A 22,943-nucleotide genomic window follows, 5' to 3' on the forward strand; every position below is an offset into this window, starting at 1 on the left:
TCGCGCGGATAGGACGTGTTTTATGATATTGTGGGTTTTACATTTCCATTAAAAGTGTAGTACAAGTGTTAATGTACAATGACAAAACTATTGTTTTATCTATAGATTTAAATACTTATCTATTGAATATCGTTCTGAATCAATTAAAAGTGTTGGAGTGTTAGATTATCATATATAAAATTTTATCGTGTAAATAGTTTGAAAAAATAAATAAATAATTCCCAAAAAAAATATATTTACAAATAAAGCGACGACTGGAGAGGAATCATGTATTGAAGTGATATTTTTAATAATTATATGTTTTTACTTAATATTTGTCAAGTGTTTAAATAAATTAAATTCATACAGTTATTTCAATAGCTTTGAAGTTCGGAGTATTCAGAGTATCGTCGTTAGACACAACAGATTCAGGTCGAATTATAGTGTAACTTTTTTCCATGTAACGTTTACAAGATAAACTTAAAATTGATTAAAATTAAGAGCAACTATACAATACAACTTATTATGTTTCTAAAATATTTTAAGATCGGCATCGAAACAGCCCTCACAGTCTCTCATTCATTTTGATTTATATATATATCAACGTAAGATTTTGTTATTATCTTATTTTATTTGGTTTAACAAATGAAATGAACCAAAATTCTAGGGCCATATCAGTAGCCATTGGAGAGTTACAATTTCGTTTTCACAAGATCAAAACGCTACCAAAAATATATATCGTCAACTGAGTTATACATACGTTTTTATATTTCAAATCAATACAACAATTACATAAAATAGATTACATAGATGTTTTATATACTACAATAAAACTTATAATACTGAACTAAACAGATTTACTACCGACCAAACAGCAATACTCAGTATTATGTTTGAAGGGTAATTGGACATAACATTAGTTCGCAAGGTTGGTGGCGCATTGTTGGTTTAAGGAATGGTTAATATTTCGGCGCCAATGTCTATGGGCAGTGGTGATTACTTACCATCAGGTGACCCATTTGCCAGTTCGCCTAAATATATTATAAAACGCAGGTGTTATATTGAACAATCCTGTGTGATACAATGGCTACACTAATCGTAACCAAAGATTCAGAGTTTTACGCGTTTTCCGAAACACGAGTTATACGAGTATGACCAGTAATCTTGCCATCTTCCACACGTCCGGGACGCTACTGAGAATTCCTTAACAGGGAAATCCTATAATGCTTCATTGGTCCGACCTAACCTTTGACCTAGGACTTCGGAACCGGCAGTTTTAAAAGCTACACACTAGGCTAACGAGGTGGACCGTTGTAGTGCCGCTTACGAGGTACTCAAATCTATTAATTATGCATTGATTATTTTAGAAGTCGTTTCTACTTCTTGTAGTTCAATGGTCCATGTGCGAAGTTATGGAAGTATTCCTTGTTCGTCTTTCAAGTGGCCCATATATATTTCAAAGATACTTAAAAAATATATATACGTTAAAAACTTAACACGTATTTTTGTTAATAGCTTTTGATTCCCTAAGTTAAAGTATAAAGATGGCTCTACATTTATTTACTACCCAGTGTATGCTCTGCCGTTGAATAATCTAGTGCTGTTTAGAAATGAGGGTTTGGTTGAACAATGTTATTACTTACACGAGGGATATGATTTGGCTTGCGCTGTTCTAAGGGTTTATACCTAAATTATTAATGAAACGTAATTCTCTCAACTTAGCAGAGGCTAGAGATCAGAGGTGACCACTAATCATGTCTTAGACTTTATCATAATATCGTAATTCTATTGTAAAAAAATGATTGATTATTATAATTTTAAATAAATTCATAATAAGATATTATATAAGTTAAATATTAAAAATTTAAATCACGACGTAATGAAATTAGTTGGACTAAATCTTTGTTAGTATTCATGTTTGTAGAAATTTTAATAAAAAAAAATTGTTTAATTAAATGTTTGTATGTAAGAGATGTCTTTTAACTTTAATTCATTTTAATATTATAATTATTAAATAAATATAATTTATATAGTTAATATTATATAAGATTGTAATTTTTTTTATTAAAAACAAGCTAGTGTTGCCAATTCATATTCATAACTGATTAAAATATTTAATAATATATTGATGTTTCAGTTGCAAAATTAATTTAACTTAAAAATAAATTGTTTTAATTGAAGTGAAAATAAAATCGATATGAATTAATAATAAACGTATATGACTCAACAAGTGTTTGAATAAGTTCATCGAAGTGTATTTGACGTGTTTAATGATATGGAATTGTGTTAAAATCAGTGATCTTAAGGATGCGTAAGATCGCCCATCGGACATGTTTCTTCGTAAGCCGAACGATCTATATGGCATGTAAGTCTAGTTTGTAGATCCATGACTCCTCAGGGGGAATCGCCTAAATTATACAGGGTGTTGCATGTTTTAGTTTAAGTCTTGTTACATTTAAAAACATTGTATTGTTGAAACTCAACGTGGACATGATATGACATTTGGAATATGTTTGACACGAAATTGAAATTAATTACGAGAAATATTAATTGTGCATATTTATATCTTTATATTAAAAACTACTACCTACTTATCAGCATTTTTCAAATTCAACTCAAACACACAATCTGTACAATCTGTAAACACAAAATTCGTAGGTTTTATAGAACTTAACATAATTTTTGGTTGGTTGGGTTTGGTTTCGTTATCATAATTATGGATTTGAATTTAATTGTTTCGAAATATAATGTTTTTACCATTAATAAAACTAAAATTATATAAATAATTCTCGTGTTTTTCTGGATCCATGTTTGGAAATTTCGTATATATGCCATCACACAAAAGCCACAGATAATACTTACAGATATTATAAATACGAATATTAGTTTTTATACTATATTAGAGGTTATCGAGTAATAATTATTATATATGTTGTTGATGAACTGTCAAATAATACAGATACTAGTCAAAGACATTAATTTTTTTTATAGGCAATTTACTATTATACTGAAGTTTTCTAAACTTTACTTTAAGCAAGTAGTCTTTTTAATATAGATAGTTATTCTGCATAATACAAGTGTATGCACTCGGTTTCGCTCATGTACATTTTTTCATGATAATAATGAGCCTATAAAATATCCCCAGCTGCACACATGCACACATGCACATTTTGAACCACAAACAAACAAGTACGCATCCGCATTTGTAGACTTAGCAAGGATTGTTATTACGAATAAAACACTATAAAACTAATAACATTATCTCGATTAACCAGTATCGATACGCAATAAATATAATTTATTTATAATGAAATTTCCACTTGATTAAATATAGCTGATCAAACAATTTAACCGTATCATTCGAACGGTAATAAATAGATGTGATATTAATTTTTATATAAGATAATGATTTATATAAGTGTGCGTTGTTTTAAATTGTCGTAGACTAGTATGTATGGAACAAGACAAAATATTTTCTATTACTTTCAATAATAAGTGTGAATGTGTGTGTATCAGCAATCTTTTATCTATTGTGATTTCAGTAGTTTAAGATGACAAATTAAATCACGTTTTATAATAATTCTCCCTCAAATATATTTTTCAATAATTCGTACTTATTTCTTGTGACAGATTAATCGTTTTAAAAAAATAATTATGTATATGGATTTGTGTCAGTCTTAAACAGTGTGCCAAATAAAATAGTATTAATTAATGTTTAACAAATTTTATTAAACAACTAATTATAACAATAATTTTATAAGTACATAATAATGTGATATAAATAATTATGACATCCTATGTCGTAACGCCGTATTGGAGGCTAGGGGTAGTCGCTAACATTACGTAATTATCATATTACAATTTAAGGTATTCTAACAAAAAATACGAACATTATCAAACAAAACACTATATGCGATAGAATATTATGTTCTTTTATCAGGTTTCCAAAAACTCCAGCTAGTATGAGCGGCAGTCTCTGCTAGATTAAGGTTTCTTCTGTTGGTTACGATCATTTCTCGTACGGTATCGAAAATAATTTTATCACTGGTACCCCTTATTCAGTGCAGCATCACAGTTGACGTAACTTGTCTCGTCGTTATAAGCTACTTTTCTGAATCTGTTCTACGAAATTTCAATTTTCAGGTCATTGTTAATCAGTAAAAAGCCCGGTTCACATTGTTCCAGTAGCTTTCTTTCCAGTGGTCGAACTGTTATTGGAATGATGTAAACCTACACTTGAATGAGTACATTGATTCAGACCAATGACTTGCTTTCCGCTGCTGTTGACTGCACAGCAACAACACCGTCAACAGCTTTTGAATGGCTAGTATAATATAGGCGATATGAACCAATCAAGACTGCTGGATTAACTTGTTGGTTTATTGGACGAAAATAATGTGAATCGGTCAGAATCAGAGGTCATATGTTAAGATCTATTGAATATTTTCAGCTTTATACTTTGGAACTAAGCCATCTTAAGTGTTATAGTACTTTTTTATCTAATTTTTGTAAATCTTGGTATCTTCCAGGTTGCTGCGGATGTTGCTCCGCGCTCCGGCCGCGCTACAAGCGGCTGGTGGACAACATCTTCCCAGCGTCTCCTCAAGATGGCCTGGTCAAGTCCAACATGGAGAAGCTTACGTTCTACTCCCTGTCCAGTCCGGAAAAGCTGGACAGGATTGGAGAGTATCTTTTCCAAAAGGCTTCACGGGATATCTACCGTCGAAGACATGGGTACGTTAGCTTTTAAATATTTTATTTTGAATACTTAAAAATGGCATTGGATAATTTGTGATCGAAATGTGATTTACTTGTAAGTAGGGTTGCAAGGTTGTGTATCGGGTTGAAGGGTGAGCGAGTCAGTGTAAATACATGCCCCTCGTCATAACGTAATAGTTCCTAAGGTTGACGGCGCATTGGCGATGTTAGGAAGGGTTAATATTTCTTACAGTGCCAATGCCAATGGGCGGTGGTGACCACTAACCATCAGGTGGCTCATTCCTCCGCCTACCTATCCTATCCTACCTACCTATCCTATCCTAAAAAACCTATAAACTTTTAATTATAGTACAAACAGAACCTTTTATATTCGTTTCAGTGTAGAACGCTTAAAAAATATTTTTATGCTGACTGATTTGTGTCCATGTTAATCCACATAAGAGAGTGTCGATCCATTTACCGATAAATTTTAGTTTAGATGTTTTGTTAAATAATGCTGTCTTTTTCTTTCGAATGTTAAATCCACGATGAAGAAAAGGAGAAATCGATTTTTAAGAAACACCCGTTTAACAACTTTTATAAGTAAGGTCGATAGTGTTTGTTTTAATATGATAGTTGAAATGACACAATACCAATTAAGATTAAGATAAGTGACATCTTAAGGTCACATGACTAGAAGGTTAGGTTTTAGAGTGAACTTATCAAACCCAGAGCTAAATTTCTTTTATCAATTTTAGATTGTAATTTAAAATTAGATAGATTTGTAAATAAATTAAATTAATGGAGCAGACGGTAAAATTCCCACTGCTGCGCCAAAATTGAAATTAGATAAATGCATTTCTTCACGATGTTTTCCTTTACCGCCGAGCACAAAAGCAATTATAACAAAAATTTAGCACATGAATATTCAGTGGCTTACCTAGGTTTGAACCCGCAATCATCGGTTAAGATGCACGCAATTTCACCAATGCTACCTATTAATATTATTATTGCTATTATTTTTATATATACATTTAAAGTGGTAATATATATTAGGAAATCCAAATACCGACAGACGGACTGGCAAATGGGTCACCTAATGGTATATAGTCATCACCGCCGATATACATTGGCGTTAAAAAAAATTAACCGGTCCTTTAATTGCTAATGCGCTACTAACTTTGGGTACTGAAATGTTATGCCCTTCGTCCCTTTAATTACACTGGATCATTTTCCCTACAAATCTGAACACAATAATACTAAGTATCGCTGCTTGGCGTTAGAATACATGATGTACTGACAGCTTTCAACATTATTCTAAAGGGAGACGAATCTAAGAGGAAAACATATTAAAGTGTACATACTTTGCCGCAAACACAAGCACACTGTCTATTTCTTCACTGTGATTTAGGGTGAACGGATATGAGTACAAACGTCGTCAAGAACGGAAATAGTTCAGACAAAGAATAGACGATTCTATTTTTATATTTAATTAACTACTTATATATTGGTGGGAGGGCTTTGTGCAAGCCCGTCTGGGTAGGTACCAGCCACTCATCAGATATTCTACCGCCAAATAGCAGTACTCAGTATTGTTGTGTTCCGGTTTGAAGGGTGAGTGAGCCAGTGTAACTACAGGCACAAGGGACGTAACATCTTAGTTCCCAAGGTCGGTGGTGCATTGGTGATGGCGGTGGTGACCACTTGCCATCAAGTGGTCCATTTGCTCGTCCGCCTACCGATATCATAAAAAAAAATTACTTATATCCACTTATATATATTCCAAAGCACCGATAATATCTTTGCCGGAATTCAAGACAACTTATTTTCAATAACCGAAAATGAATACTTTAGATGTAATGTTAATTCAAAGTTGTTTATATACCTTAACTTCAAAATTTATTGGAATCGGCGGAATTAATTAACTTACGTGAGTGTTATCACTATTCACTTCTAAGTTCCGGGGTGCTAATGAGATATCTGCGACCGGAGTTTGTACCCTGGTCGGATAATCCGCCTGGAAAATTAATTCCATAATTAATTATGATTGAGAAATTATTACGTCGTGGTGTTCATAATTTCTGGATGGAATTTCAGATTCGTGATAATAGCGATGGAAGCGATGGACCAGTTGCTCGTGGCGTGCCACTCGCAGACCCTCAATTTATTTGTAGAGAGTTTCCTCAAGATGGTTCAGAAATTGCTCGAGTCTACTGATCCACAGCTGCAGATATTGGCTACACAGAGCGTAAGTATGATAACACCGTACGGTCGATAGCATCAGCATCAGGTCTACCATCAGAGATTTGAATCGATCTTAGAAATGTACGCAACGATGGAAAGATCTTTAATATGTGCCAATAAATAAATTGAACTGATGCGTACTTATCTGTAGGAACTCATTTCGATTCAAGTGATACGAAATTTTGGTTCGTATATTTTCTGTGTGTGTTCCTAAGTGGTATACTTAGGAACAGTTAAATGTAACGTTAGTAAAATTTTAGTAATTATGGATTCATCAATACGACCAATGACAACTTATTATTTGTAATACTATTTCACTTAACTACTTATATCTATTTTAAATTTATTCCAATGTCCGAATAAAATTTTTGCCGAAATTCAAGACGCCATTTTTTCACGAATTTAAAATGAATGTTATATATAGATGTTATGTTATTTCAAGGCTGTTTAAATATCTTTACTCTAAATACCATTGGATACGGCTGTAATCAATTTACTAACGCGACCGTATCAATAATTAATTACTCTAATTTCATACGTAGTTATTAGAAGCGATTTCAGTGTTGCTACAACAAATTAACACCAAGTTTGTAATTTTAGAGCCGAGATGGCCCAGTGATTAGAACGCGTGCATATTAACCGATGATTTCGGGTTCAAACCCAGGCAGGCACCACTGAATTTTCATGTGCTTAATTTGTGTTTATAATACATCGTGAGGAAACCCGCATGTGACAAATTTCAACGAAATTCTGCCACATGTGTATTCCACCAACTCGCATTGGAGCAGCGTGGTGGAATATGCTCCAAAGTTTCTCCTCAAAGGGAGAGGCGGCCTTGCCCAGCAGTGGGAAATTTACAGGCTGCTAATGTAAAAAAAAATGTAATGTTGTAATTTTGATCTTAAACTCTGGAAACAATATCAAGTCTTCTAATTTGAGTTCTGATTTACGAGCATTTTTTTACAGTTCGTCCGCTTCGCGAACATCGAAGAAGATACGCCATCGTACCACCGCCGGTACGACTTCTTCGTCTCGAAGTTCTCAGCGATGTGTCATAGCAATCATAATGATAAGCCGACACGGGAGAACATCCGGCTGGCCGGGATACAAGGACTGCAGGTGATTATTCCCTTGAAGATTCTAATTGAGGCAGATTTGCCAAAGACTTGTATGATCATGATAAGTTATATGAACTACTCTAAACGCTAACATAAATTACGTTCTGTTTACATTTTTTTTATAAATTCTCATATATATGTTAATGTTAAACATTATGAATTATTTCAGCAGCTCGAAAGTGATGAAGGTGGGGGTGGGGTTAGGTTAAGCGGGGGGGGGGGCGCTTATTATTAGTGGCTTATATTAGTGGTAGGTGTTATAGACATAGGCAATATAAGACGCAAATCCCTTACGCTGCTGCCAGACTGGAAGACTTAATTGTTATATCAATTTTGCTTGCTGTCTGGTTAACTTATCGTCAACGTGATAACAGTCATGAGTTATTTATTACAGGGCGTGATCAGGAAGACCGTGTCTGATGACCTCGTGGAGAACATTTGGGAGGCTCAACACATGGACAAGATTGTACCATCGCTGCTGTACAATATGCAGGTATACTATATACCAATAAAAAGTTGGAGTTTTTTATTTATAATAATAGTTTGGTTGACCGGCAAACGAGCCACTTCATGGTGAATGGACATCTCCACCCATGGACTTTGGCACTATAAGAAATATCCACTCGTCAACGCGCCGCTAACCTTGAAACCAAGAGTACACTTAACCTTCAAACTAATCCTAACAATACTTCTTAGAGTAGCGTGAGAACAAATCACGAGGGGGTCTTGCCTATTCGGACGGTCTAAGGGAAGTCCTACTGCCAAGTAATTATTATTTGCCCAGAACTTGGAATTCAGCAGTGTTTGGATACTCTTGTTTCGAAAATTAAGTGAAGCTGTTTGTCCTCGACGATCGACGACCTCCGTGGCCGAGTAGTGTGTACCCCGGTTTTCATGGGTACTCCACTCCGAGGTCCCGGGTTTGATTCCCGGCCGGAGTCGATCTAGAAAAAGTTCATTAGTTTTCTATGTTGTCTTGGGTCTGAGTGTATGTGGTATCGTCGTATTACAATGGGATCAAAGTAATGCATGTGATGTTGTCCAATATTTATTTATTTATTGTCCTGCGTCTGTGATCTATGGTCGTTTTGTGTCCAATTACTTCGGGTTGTATGAGTTGGGAATAGAGATTGCACCCGTTTTGTCCACAGACATGTGCCGTATAAGATCTCTTGTGCAGTTTGTTCTCGATGACAATGATCGCTGGAAACTAATTTATTACGCAGAAATAAAAATAAATTATAAACAAATATACTAGGATTTTCTTCAAGTATTTCTTTCGGTATCATATATTAATCGTAATGAAACGAATATTTATATAATTATAGACTGCAGAAAAATATGAAACCGTCTCCTGCATGGAGACGGACACCCGGGACGGCCTCGACGACGACCCGCCGCGCCTGGCCGAGGCGTGTCTGCGCGAGCTGGTGGGCCGCGCCTCGTTCGGGCACATCAGGAGTGTACTCCGACCCGTCCTCACGTGAGTTCGTTTTGCATTTATACTATACTAGCTGGACGTGTGGCGTTTCCCGGAAACTTATTAAACTTTGCCTATACACAAACTGTACCACCACTTTACTCCTTCGAGGAGTTAATAAGAAAAGTAGCCTATGTCCTGTTCGGGGATTTGATTCCTGCAAGTTTGGACTATCGCCATATGAAATTTTATCTAAATAGATTCAGCGGTTTAAGCGTGAAGAAGTAACAGACAGTTTTACTTTCGTATTCATAATATTAGTATAGTATTGATACGTTTTTACAGAAGTGGGAAAATAAATATGTATGTACAAAACAAAATCATGATAAATAAATGTTGTGGGTAGTCGGTATTCGTTTTTGTGGTGTTCTGATTTCATAGTAACTTTCGCAAATAATAAATTGTTTTATGCAAAGAGTTGTTTAAAAAAATACCGATTTATTTGTGCTGTAAAATATTTGTGAAGTTCACCAGACTTCACACTATATAGTAAGTCGTCCGGTCGTCTCTCATGAAAATATCTTAGCGTTCAATCGAGTATGTAAACGTAAGTGATATTCGATGGTATTCTGTATATCTTGCAGACACTTCGACCGTCACGAACTGTGGGTGCCGACCGAGTTCGCCGTGCACACGTTCAAGATCATCATGTTCTCGATCCAGGTAAGTGGGCGGGCCCGGGGGGGGGGCGGGCGAGTGGGGCGCAGGGAGCGGCAGTACTAACGCGAGCGTGCGCAGGCGCAGTACTCGTACAGCGTGGTGGAGGCGCTGCTGCAGCACCTGGACGCCGGCGTGGGCACCCGCGTGCGCGCCGCGCGCGCCGCCGTGCTCAGCAGCATCGTCGCCTTCGCCGCCGGCGACAGCGTCGGTGAGCCCGCTTACGAGCCATTACATGACATTACCTTATGAATGGGAGGCGCCCGGCCGGGCTTGCACCGCGCCCTACCACTAAGTAACTCGTTGCAACTGGAAGTATCAGAGAAACGTTGCTTTAAAATTCTCGTTTCGAGCGTTTCAATTTATTCAGAAACGAGTTATATTTTCAGGTCCGTCTGTGCTGGAGATCATTAACAACCTCCTGACGAACTTGCGAGCGTCCGTTGCGAGGGACTCCGAGGTAGGAGATTGATGGTCCAATTATAATAAAGAATATGTAGATTTATTATTACAAAATACCTTTGTATCTTATAAATATTAAGAAAAGCGTATGTACTTCCAAAGTCCATGCAAGTCTTTACAGAAAGTTGTATTAAAATCGATTCAGCGGCTTCCCAATGATAAAGTAACATGTAGATAAAGTTTTATAATATTTGTATGTATTAATAATTTTAAATAATACACTAGGAGACATGTATCAGTTAGTAGTTTTACTTTGACGTGTATTTTTATATAAAGAGACAAAATGGTAGGCGCTTTCACAATGTAAGGAATAGTTAAGGTGGTGGTGGTGACCATCAAGCCCCTTTGCCTCTGTCTACTAACCTAAACGAAATCAATATTTTTAATTAACAGAAAGAATCGGACGAGAAATTATATCAGGAGGCATTGATAAATGCGCTCGGAGAATTCGCTGACCACCTCCCGGACTTCCAGAAGATAGACATCATGATGTTCATCGTCAGCAAGATACCAAACCAGCGCGGGAAGGGAACGAAGGCGGACTCCATGCTGCAGAGCATATTGTTGAAGTCTCTACTGAAGGTGAGCCTATTGTTCAATCAATATCTGGTGAGGTACCACCCACTCATCCCATATTCTACCGCCAAGCAGTAATACCTGTATTGTTGTGTTTTGGTTTGAAGGTCTTGAGCTACTGTAACAACAATCACTAGAGACATAATTTTAACACCCGAAGTTAGTAACGGAATGAGGATGACATTTAACATCATGTAGCACATTTATCAGAATACCCGCACATATTAAATAAAAAATAAAATAATGTATCAGTACCCTGAAACCTATACATTAAAACTGTTCTCGAGAAGTTGGCAAATGATGGATTGATTGAGATATCAGAGATGCTGTTAAAATATAAATCAAAAAATTTGAGAGAATTAGTGTCTTTGCCGCAATCACATAATCAAAAAAAAAATAATCGGTAAATTATATTTTTGATTGGATCGGGAGGGTCTTTCTCGTTTGGTCCCATATAAAATTAAAATTTTCTTATATCATAAAACGAGTATAAGAAAGTATGAAGTTTAAAACGATACAAACATTATTTTTGGGCTAGGATTGTCGAAGAGATCCCATACTAGTCGGAATATTAAGTAATTCATTGATTGTTTAATAGCTTATTATTCAGAAAATGTCAAGTTAACCGACACTTATGAATAAATTGTTAAATTCAGTTGTCACTACAATATTCAATGTATTTGATGGTTGAGGGTTAGTACCAGTTTTGATGGGAAATCAGAAGTTAAAATGGCCGTTAAAAAGGTCTTCCTCTATAATTCGCGCAGGTGCACGGTCGCGGGTCTGTGTTGAGAAATAATCTAAGTAGCACTAAGCGTTGCGGACGCGATTGTAGGGTTCCATACACGGCGGGTGGATCGTTTCTCTAGATCCGTTGATTAGTCCGCTCTCAGATAACCGCTCCGTGCGCCCGCGCGAGTTATACTCGTAGCGTGCTTATCGCACTCAGACCGGGTGATAGTGATAAAATTCAACACGTCTGTTTCAACAAGTCGTGTTATACTCCGAATCGGAATCTGCAAGAAGTTCAGGCGCAGAACGGAACGGGCTTCCAAGCGTTTTCCTTTCGCGGCTGAATGAACTGCCCATTCCGAGAGTCGGCTACCTCAGGGGGTCTGACGCATCGCCGGCGCGCAGGTGGGGACCACGTACAAGACGACGGAGCTGAGCAAGGCGTTCCCCGCCGCCTTCCTGGACGCGCTGCTGCGGCTGTCGGGCGCGGGCGAGGCGGCCACGCGCGCGCTGCTGCAGCGCATCCTGCACACGCTGCTCGACCGCCGCGGGAACGCGCCCGCGCTCGCCGCGCCCACGTGAGCGCCGCGCCCTCTGCCCCTCGCTCGCGCCCTCCCTCCTCCCGCCCGCCCTCAGCGGACTCGTTCTGTTTGTTGCAGAGTGGACTACGCGAAGCTGGGCCTCGTCGTGGAGAAGTGCTCGCGCCCCGATCTCATATTTATCAGCAAGCACGGATACGCTATCTTCAGCTCGCTGTACGACGGTACGGAGCTAATTTCCATAATAATTAAAATTAATCTGTTAGGTATTAAGGTGACCGGCCTCGAGGCAGAGACCGCGGAAAAAAGATGACGAACTGTCGGAGCTCTAGGTCTAGCTCTTGTAATCGAGGATAGTGCTTAGAACACTCCGATCTAATCACAAAAAAAATCCATCAGTGATTTAGAAAAAAGTGATGGAATTCCACGTTGAAGTTAGACTCGGCTTAGTAATGTGTGCTGTTGAAGATATTATGTACATGTGTGGCGGGTGTGCAGGCCTGCAGCTGGAGTCCAACACGGCGGAGAACGTATGCGCCATCTACACCACGCTGGCGCTGCTGTGCGTGGAGCTCGCCTCCGAGGAGACCGTCTGCGACATGCTGCAGCTCATCCTGTCGTAAGTTGATTCGCTGTGCCCGCTGCGGGTGGAACGACGTGTAGAGTACAAATATTCTTGTATTTTACGAGAGAGAAGTACTATTTTTATTTAAAAGAAGCTGGCAGACGAGCCAAATTGTCAGTCAAGGTAATGTAGTCGCGTCCGCTCAGAGACTTTCGTTATCACTATACTGGCAATTGATTTATATATTTTTTTCTTATATTGTAATAAAACAAATTTATATACCCTTTCGGATTTACCGAAGTAACGGACGAGTTGGTGGGAGAAAGTTAAGAAATTAACCCACAAATAATATTGAATTGTTCAACACGACACCTAAATGAACTCGCAACTTCCACTAAACTTCTACCTATGATATCGATCTATATCAAAAATTAGTAACCGAGTATCGTTACCGAGCTTGTCAAACACGTGTCACGTGTCAAACATGTGTCACGTGTCGCGCCGGGCCGGCCCCGTGACGCGTGCCCGTGCTCCCGCGCAGCATGCAGCAGGCGGCGCTGAGCAACCCGGTGCTGTCGACGGCGCAGGCGTGCCGCGTGCACGGCGCGGCGCTGGCGCTGCTGGCGCTCGTGCCGCACGTGCTGCTGCTGCCCGCGCTGCAGGAGTACGTGGCGCAGGTGCGTAGTGCTGGCTATACTCTACGTATCAAATTTGTATTTATAAGGAATATATTGTTTTTGTTTCTTTGTGAAAACATAAGTAAAATATGTTTGTTATTGTAAATTAAATACACTGAGGGCACTCTGAATCTCTCGGTCCGTCGCAATCTTAGTAGTGAGATCCTTATCGAAACTACCGTACCCAATATAAAGTTTTTAAAAAAATATTTAGCTTGTAATCGTCCTCAGAATTCAGTCGTGCTTCGATGGACTTAATTACCATAGTTGAGAACTAAATAATTGTGTTGTTTCTCCAAAAAAAAACAATGACTTATTTGGACTACAGGCGATTTAAATACATTTTTTTATGTAGATTATAGAAGCTCGACGCGAAGAAGCTCCTCATCTCTTACCGCCTCTGCTAGAGGATTACGACTTGTCGCCATCGAAAATGCCCAACAAGCTGCCCTACCTTATGATCGATCAGGTAAATTTTGTAGTAGTAATGAAGTCGACCGCGAACTCGAGTAGACATGAATCCGAATGGCCGACTAAGGCGCCTCGGGCTTCCGCAGATGGCGCTGTCGGAGTGCCTGAAGGCGTGCGGCGTGGAGGCGCGCCTGCAGCCCGCCGCGCCCTACGCCGGCGCCGCGCTGGCGCACCGCCACAGCTGGGTCGAGGCGGGTGTGTGCTTAGTCACGATGTGGAAGAATTCCCATTGATAACAAAGCTGTAGTTTACTCATGTCCGACTCCTACTTTACGTAACGATCCTAAAATATTCCAAAATTAACTTTCAGGCGCAGCTCAAGGCAGGGACAGTCTGGCGGACATATCTGCCGGACCCAACGCGGAGCTGGACAGCGCGAACAGCTCGCCGGGCGTGCAGCGGGTGAGTACTACCGGACAGACGAGACGTTTTTGTTATGATGTCGTGATTATTAATAGGTCAAAAATTTTATGACCTTGTATACTATATAGCTTTGAGATGTATCATATTATGACTTAAAACATGTGCTTTTTATAATGATAGTCCCAAAAATCCGTATCCTTTTATTAATCCTATCATTGCCAGAACAAAATTATGATCATTCATTTAGACATATAAATCTTTAAATAAGCTTCAAAAAAACACGAAGTAGGTTTTTGATTGTCTAAGATCTAAGAAGTATCTCATTGTTGTCGTCATGATCCCTCTCAAATATGTACATGCTACATATATAAAAAGTTAGCGTGTATTAATGAACGAAATTAAGATAAAATATCGTACAATTGTAACGTCACTAGTGGCATTATAATATCACGCCTTTGTCAATATTCATACAGCGAACCCAATACGACGATTTGGACGAGGAATACAGAATGTTCATTGAGAAGTACAATTACAATCATCGTCCGACGATGCCGAATTTTGGAGCTTATGTAATTATATTCTATCGTTAAATTTTTTATCACATGTTGCGCGTGACAATGACGTAATTCATATGAGGTCCGTCAACGTAGCATTCGCCTACAGTTGAGTCAGTTGTTTTTATAATGTCGGACATATTGTATCATTACGGGTTAAACTCTGTAATGCTCAGTTCTGACTCACTTGAGTGATGCTCGAATCTGAACTTACAGTACAGGCGAATGCTCCCGGTGAGAGACGGTCTTTAGAGGCCATAATATTCATAGTTAGCCGTTATAGTTATAAAATTATTGTTTTATTATTATTATTAGGGTTTTATTGTTAGCTGGGTGATAAAAGTGGGAGTAGGACACCGCATCCTTAGTTCGTTGTTAGTAATTTTTATTTAATTAAAACTCTATAATATGGTATAACCTAAATTGTCATTTACGATTTTGCGTCGATCTTCTTTTAAATCCAAATATGCGTTAAAATTTTTCAAAATTTTCTTTTTTTCAAAATGTCTTTCCAATTTTTAGTCATAATCTAATGTATTTTATCGAATGTTACACATTATCTTATGAGGACATTTCGTCGTAGTCCATGGTCCTATCCTTATCCCACCCACACCTCATCCAATATACCCTATCCTCTTCCTTAGCGTACCGACAATGATTTCTGGTGTTGGGGACACGAGGAGGCTCACCTGTCACTACATGACATGAGGAGGGAGAGACATACTCTGGTACATTGCTAGTGTTTATTTATAAATATATTCGTCGAATGGCATTTCGTTAAATGAATTATTAATGATTGCCCTCGCAGCACTGCGGCGGCGGCGAGAGCGTGAGCCTGGAGGCGCTGCGGCGCGCCGCGTCGGGCCCCAGCGAGGCGGAGCGCCGCGAGGCGGAGCGCCGCCGCGCCACGCTCAACGACACCTTCCGCACCGCGCCCTTCGACCACCTGCTGCTCATCACGCAGCCCAAGGTGCGCCCTCCGCGCCCAAACGGGTGTACTCGAGTAATCCGATGGGAAATCCGTCAGCGCAAAAAGTTCAGGCGCAGGACTTACGCGCTTTAAGCGCTTTCCTGGGCACGAGAGTACACACTTCCAACTTTCAGGCTTCGACTTGAATAAAAATTTTTTTGATATTTGATATTAATAATAATACTACACAAATAATAAATTTGACTTAATTTATCTAGTCACTAACTTTTTTAATAACACTCTCACTCTAGTACGAGATAAAGGAGAAACTCGAAGAAATCTTCAACTCTTTATCCGAAGAACCACTACTGGGTGTGGGCGTGGGAGGCTCCCCCGCGGGCAAGCCGACCCCCTGCACCAAGTACTTCCCCGAACTATTCCTGTATTAGTAAGTTACTTCTTCTAATATCCAAACAACAAATGTTAAAGCAGGTTCCGTACCTACTGAAAATTATCAAGATTGATTTAAATATTATTTTCCTAAGTATGAGTCAATGTCATAAACAGTAAAACTAATAAATAATCTCAAAGTTCACCGCAAAATAATAATAATATTCAAAGTATATACTTTAAATATTATAATTCAAAACAGCGTATTACTTTAAAAGTAAGTTTTAAGCACTTCACGAGTGTAATGTGAAGTATCAATTAATATTTGTATATTTTCAGATGCGAGAGAATATATGCTTTCCACCAATCAAATATATTACGTAGTCGCTTCGCATAATATATTCTGAACAATACTATATGCTTCCATTGTATTTAATTTGTGATTATCTAATTATTAAATAACGTTTATTAAAAACGTACCCATTTTTGTCGCATTGCCAATGGCTAGGGAACAAATTGGCAAATTTTAGAAATATAATTTTCATATAAAAAAAAAATGTTTTCGAAGGTTGAATATAACTGTTGATGGTTTTTCTTTGAATTGGAAATTCGACTTTTTCAAGTTTCTAAGAATGCCATTTTGTCTCCTTACCCCACCGTGACGTGACGTCGGTACGGCGGTTCGCTATATCGCTGCTGATATTTGGTATAATTGTGAGGAGGACGTTCACATAATTAAATGTATTTATGTGAACGTACTACACGGGACCGATGGTTAAATTTTATTCATATGTAAATTGTGTCTATTCCAACCAAAGAAGTAGAGACAAAAAAACCACTATCACATTGAATAGACTGGATATCAGTAGTCTTGAGTAATCTATGATATTATTCATGGATTCGAGAAAAAATTGCTTTTTGAACTTTGGAAGTAAAATTAAAGTGGATATAAGTCAAGTTGAATAATGTTGCCCTATAAATAAAGATAAATTTATCAAGTACTGTTTGCAGCTGCAAACCGCATGTATATGTCAAGGCAAGGTTTGTTTATCTTTATTCCTCCTTCGATTGGAATAGGGCTTATATAATGGGTTCGGTACAAAATGGTGAATACCAGCTGTTGTATTAAAATATCTGAATAAAAATTAAATTCATTATTCATCGTTTCGATTCATGGGGAATATTTTAATATGTTTTAAGTGGTAAACAATTATGTATTTAAAACCGGTTTCTATAATCAAATAACAATTCGTTTTGGCTACGGATAGTTGAATGAAAAATAGTATCTGTCATATTTATTAAACAAAAAAATATACAGGCTGGCAGGTACAAAGGTGCCGCTTGATGGTGAAAGCTTGCATCATGAATGTGCCACCAACATTGGGAACTAAGTTGTTATGTCCCTTTGCCTGCAGTTACTGGGTCATTCGCCCTTCAAACCGGAACAAACAATTAGATATAATAACTGTTTACTGTAGTTAAATGATTTGAATATATCTTAAAAGTATTAAGCTTGCATTCATTGGGGATAATGGGGTATAATACACGGGGATTGACAATGGAATTGGTGTTTTAAATAATTAAATGCAATAATACAGTAGCTGTATTATTGGAAAATATATATGTCTTCATGATGAGGTTATATTCTAATGTGGTGATGATATAGATTGGTGATGAACTGGGTGATAAGGTGGGTGATGATTACTTTAAATATTATATGATATTTGACAGTATTTAATAATGCAATTGTTAAAAATGTTATGTAATTTTAATTTTTATATGAATTATGTAAATAAGTTGAATGTTTTATTTAATGAACAGTTTTGAGTTTTACATGTTAATGTCAGTTTAATTCGTTTTATGTAACATCATAGACACAATGTTTTGTTGTATTTTTTTCTTCTAACGACCGGAATATTTGAATTGATAATTTAGACCCTATATGATAACGAAATAAGATACAATTTTGCATGCCATTATATTACAGTTTACAGCCATAATTTGACTATTTTCAAATTTGAATCTTATATAATACTTCATAAAGTTCAATCTAAATGTTTTAAACATTCCAGTAGAATTTATCCGAGATATTAATAAAGGAATCTCTTGTAATAATTTATTGTGTATACAGTACAGTCGGCAAGAAAATTTTATAATATTAACAGACGTATTGACGCACAAAAACTCTCTGATTTTTTTATATTTCCAATATACAGGTAATTAAATGATTGATGAAGGTGACTAATATTATGTTTGTTCATTCAAATGATATTTATATAGTCTCATAAAACATATATAACATATATTTATGTGTATATTACATGTGGGTATTTCTCTTTGATTTGCTTTCGGGTGATTAAGTTTGCTTTTAATATAAAAGGATGTGTATTTGCTTGTACTTCAAAGGACCTTCCCAATCAGTAATAAAGCTTGGATAATTTATTTTTATTAACATATAATCATACAATATAGAAACAACATGTGTATATACATTTAATGTTTTGTTATTTGCAAATATGAAATGCTGAATTTTTCGTTAGGTTGTCGTAAAAAGAACAGTAAACATAATTTTATTAGACAAAACATATATTTCAATTATTTTTTTGTCGACTGTACGTTTTGTAAAACAAAAAGCTACAATTTATTACAGTTTTTTGTATTTCGATATTATGAATTTGTTTATAACTACGGCCCTAGATGTTTTATATGCGTTTACAGTTTTTTAATTGTATTTGTATTTAATTGTACTTGAGTAGCATATTAAAATGATCCCTAGCGACGTAGGCTCTAAGTGTGTTGACATTGATTATAAATACATACGTATATGTATTTAGTATGTATATGTTCGTTAAATATACACATATTCATCATCATCTTGTGGGACTTCCTGTATTGTAGTCAAATATTAATCAATGGTTAAGAAACCAACCACAGATTAACGCTAGCCTCGTATCAATCTCCGTTTAGCTCAAATTTTCTTATATATAAACTAAATTAAGGACCAATTATAACTTTTCATCTTATTACGATCTATTATATAATAGATTTGTTACAAATATAATAATTATTATTACAAATAAATGATAATTATTTATTTTGACATATTTTTAGTATTTATTTAAACTAAAATAAAACAGCTTAGAATGAAATTTATGGGGACTTCAAAAAGTCTGAAATTAAATGCTGCTTCGCGCATAATATGGCAACTCCAAGTGTATATTCATTTAAAAATGTAGTTTTTTTTAATCTGTCTTTCAAATATGTCACCAATATAGTACTTAATATACTCTACAATATATTCTAGGGCCTGAAAATAATGTAACTTGTATTTCTATTGACCTATACTGTTGTTATCTGTTCATAATTAATGTATAACTAGGTAATTAGGTTGTGTTCAAACAATAATAAATGTGGTTCGGACATTGTTTTGTTTTATTTATTTAAATGGTTACTGTACCTGATGAAAATGTCGGCCGATTTCGGTTACGGCGGCCAACCTCATGGGAGCAGAAGTGTGTGCGTAAACACAGGTGCCCTCTTTATTTGTGCACTCATAATCCTATGGGACGGCAAATCCGTCACGACTGGAAAGCGTTCAGGTGCAGTGCGCAGCGCACACACTTCGGGCTGTTGGGGAAACTCAGTATCGGCCCGACCTTGGATTTGAACCTAGAACGCCGGGCTTTGTGGCCATTTATCAAGCCACTAGACTAGACCAATGAGGCAGCTTATCAACATACCGACCCATAGAAAATTAATACACAAACTAATAAATACAATGCTTCTCAGTTATATGAAAAACGGTACATTATTAGCCGAATAAAGAGAATATATTTTTAATGTTAATAGACTTAAGTTCAAATTATCCGAATTCGTCAAGGAATCGATGAAAAAGGTCGGTCGAGAAGACAGACGAGATAATTTATCAGTCATACTGAATATTATCTATAAATACAAACAAACACACTAGTAAACAATCAAAATATATATTTAATTAGGATAGAGCTGAAATAAAAAAAAAAACGGCATATTGTCGTAAAATTTTATTTAGAAAATAACATTTTTATCTTTATTAATCTAAAATAAAATATTTACATTTATTTAGTAATTTTCTTTAATTTGGATGGCACTGTTACTGTGGTTAAATTAGGATTTGAGATTGTTTTATTTGTTCGATGGTTCTTGTAATGTATATCCTTTAAATCCCCAGAATTATCTCTGCTCTGCTCTTCTCAGAGCACAAAAAATTCGGATTATACATTTTTCTCGCTATTATCACATGTGTAGGTTGTATATTATTGTCATTTAAGAAAATTTCACATAAAAATTGTTATATATTACTATATAATGGTTAATCTGTGAGTATATTAGTATAATGGTTATGTGTAATGTTTAGTATATTATGCGGGAGTTTACATATACAATAACATACGAATAGTTACAAATGACTGGCTTTAAAAATATATTACTATGATGCTCAAGTAGGTTTGTGTTATATATATTAAAATTACATAAAAAAACATTTGACTAAAATTCAGACTTGACATTTTGTATATCAATAAATATATCAAAACAAATACTTTTTACAGTAATTCTCAGAGTTATTTACTAAAGATTAATTTTCGTTAGCACCTATTATTTTATATATTTTTAATTTATATATTTTTAATCTATTTACAAAATTCATTTAATTTATGTTATTATTACTGGCCAATTAGTGGTACAGTCTTTGATTTTATTTTAACGATTAAACATAATTTAATACATTTTCGTTCTGAGTAATTTGAAATTTCTCGCTATTTTTTTATTTACTAAACTTGTATATTTATATAAAGATAATAATTATATTGCTATCTTTGGACAAAAATAAGAAATTATTAGTTTAAGTTAAAAGAATCACATCAAGTATAGTGTTGTAAGTCTGGCAATAGTGCAGTTGAAGTAGAACCAGCGAGTGTTTGAGGCGATAATGTCATTAAACAATAATAAATTATGACTTACATTAAAATATTAACCTACATAATTCAATATTTTTACATTGATTAGGTATTTTCGAAATAGCACCTTTATAAAAAAGTCTAAATCTGTGACAAACAGTTGAATTATTTAAGCCTATACTTACATAAAATATACTTTTTTATTCGTTGATAATTTACACTCATTAAAGTAAGAAGAAGTTAAAACTTATTTCTACTAAAAAGATGACAACCATTTTCTGAAATTGTTATTTCTTTATCATAAAACTTAAGAGTGCGCCAAAATGACAGCTAATTGAATCAAACTGTTTCGCTCAATTTCTAATCAACTATATTCAAAAACAATTAGAGGACCAAAGATAAACAAATTTGACCTTGAATTGACATGACGTCATTGGTCCTAAATAATGGCGTTTTGACTTGAATCAAGAACTGTTTGTAGTGTATAATATATCAGAACTATAAGTGGATCGTAGAGAATATGTAAATATAATTGTTTTATCTCCAGTCCTCGTGCCGTTGAAATAAACAAAAGTCAATTTCTAGTCTATTAAACGAAAATACTTGTAAAATTTCTCAGCGTGTGTGTAATATCAAATCGCTGCTCGAACAATAAAAATATATATTAGGCCAGTAAATTCGTTAAATAATTATATAGTTTTATAGTATAGCATGTACGCTGATTAGTTAGACTTTCAGAGACCAGCTACTACAAGAGAATGCGTCTCTATTAGATACGTGGTCGAATGGACCATAATAAAGATACTATTGGAACATTTTAGTATTGGCTTTTGTGTGTAAGCAAAATCCAATGGAGCGTAGTAGTATCTTATCGAATACATAACAACATTTTGTGATTAGGATTGTGATGAATGCATACAATACAAGACAATTTCATACTTTTTAAATATATATCTTTACTTATGATACCAAAAAATTAAAATTAAACGTATTTTCTAATTTCCAATACGGATTAATAAAATTAATATATAAAAATATACTTAACTAAAAAAACATCTACGTTATTCCTTTTCTAAAATTATATTTATTTTTGTAAAGGTTTTCTATTCAAAAAAAGTAACATCAGAAAATGACAGCGTTGAATTTCTTCATTATTCTATCACAATACAACTACAAAAAATTTAAGGAAATATTTTTTACCAACACAATCCCTTGAACGATTAGACAGTTCACATTTTTTAATACATACATTTTAATTTGATAGTTTGTAAACCATTTATTAACAGACAACAAAAAAATTGTATAATTACGTATATGACTATCATTTTTATTGGTTTGAAATCACAGAGTAAATAGGAAAAAAACGTGCGGTGTCGACACCGGGTTGGAACGAAGTCGGTATGTATTATATAATGTGTACAATAAAATAAATCAACAACGGTAACGTTATAAACGACAAGAAATAAAACACAATAACAAAAATTAGTTTAAATAAAACCGTATTTAAAAACAAGAGAGATGGTAATGTCGCCTGGTGACATTTCGTTTCTGCCACTCCACTAGTACTACAGGTGCGTAAAAGAACTTCGTT

General features: G+C 35.7%; 1 protein-coding gene across 4 annotated transcripts in view; it reads left to right on the forward strand.

Moving 5' to 3' along the window:
* The window catches only part of LOC125073601 (protein EFR3 homolog cmp44E), a 29,986-nt gene extending 12,416 nt beyond the window's left edge, over window positions 1-17,570 (forward strand). For 2 of the 4 annotated variants that reach the window (XM_047684485.1, XM_047684487.1), the window contains exons 2-20: window positions 4,509-4,713; window positions 6,775-6,925; window positions 7,888-8,040; window positions 8,434-8,532; window positions 9,368-9,522; window positions 10,104-10,182; window positions 10,258-10,387; window positions 10,566-10,636; window positions 11,032-11,220; window positions 12,352-12,524; window positions 12,606-12,709; window positions 12,984-13,104; window positions 13,592-13,727; window positions 14,083-14,196; window positions 14,285-14,393; window positions 14,509-14,600; window positions 15,924-16,085; window positions 16,337-16,473; window positions 16,755-17,570. In XM_047684485.1, the coding sequence (XP_047540441.1) occupies window positions 4,509-4,713; window positions 6,775-6,925; window positions 7,888-8,040; window positions 8,434-8,532; window positions 9,368-9,522; window positions 10,104-10,182; window positions 10,258-10,387; window positions 10,566-10,636; window positions 11,032-11,220; window positions 12,352-12,524; window positions 12,606-12,709; window positions 12,984-13,104; window positions 13,592-13,727; window positions 14,083-14,196; window positions 14,285-14,393; window positions 14,509-14,600; window positions 15,924-16,085; window positions 16,337-16,473; window position 16,755 (2,381 nt within the window). In that variant the 3' untranslated portion in view covers window positions 16,756-17,570. Of the gene's footprint in view, window positions 1-2,139; window positions 2,345-4,508; window positions 4,714-6,774; window positions 6,926-7,887; window positions 8,041-8,433; window positions 8,533-9,367; window positions 9,523-10,103; window positions 10,183-10,257; window positions 10,388-10,565; window positions 10,637-11,031; window positions 11,221-12,351; window positions 12,525-12,605; window positions 12,710-12,983; window positions 13,105-13,591; window positions 13,728-14,082; window positions 14,197-14,284; window positions 14,394-14,508; window positions 14,648-14,684; window positions 14,775-15,923; window positions 16,086-16,336; window positions 16,474-16,754 lie in introns of those variants that run through there. The other 2 variants (XM_047684486.1, XM_047684488.1) reach the window with 2 other exon arrangements.
* The last annotated feature ends 5,373 nt before the right edge of the window (window positions 17,571-22,943 follow it).

This window comes from Vanessa atalanta, chromosome 24, assembly GCF_905147765.1.
Source record: "Vanessa atalanta chromosome 24, ilVanAtal1.2, whole genome shotgun sequence".
NCBI lineage: Eukaryota > Metazoa > Arthropoda > Insecta > Lepidoptera > Nymphalidae > Vanessa > Vanessa atalanta.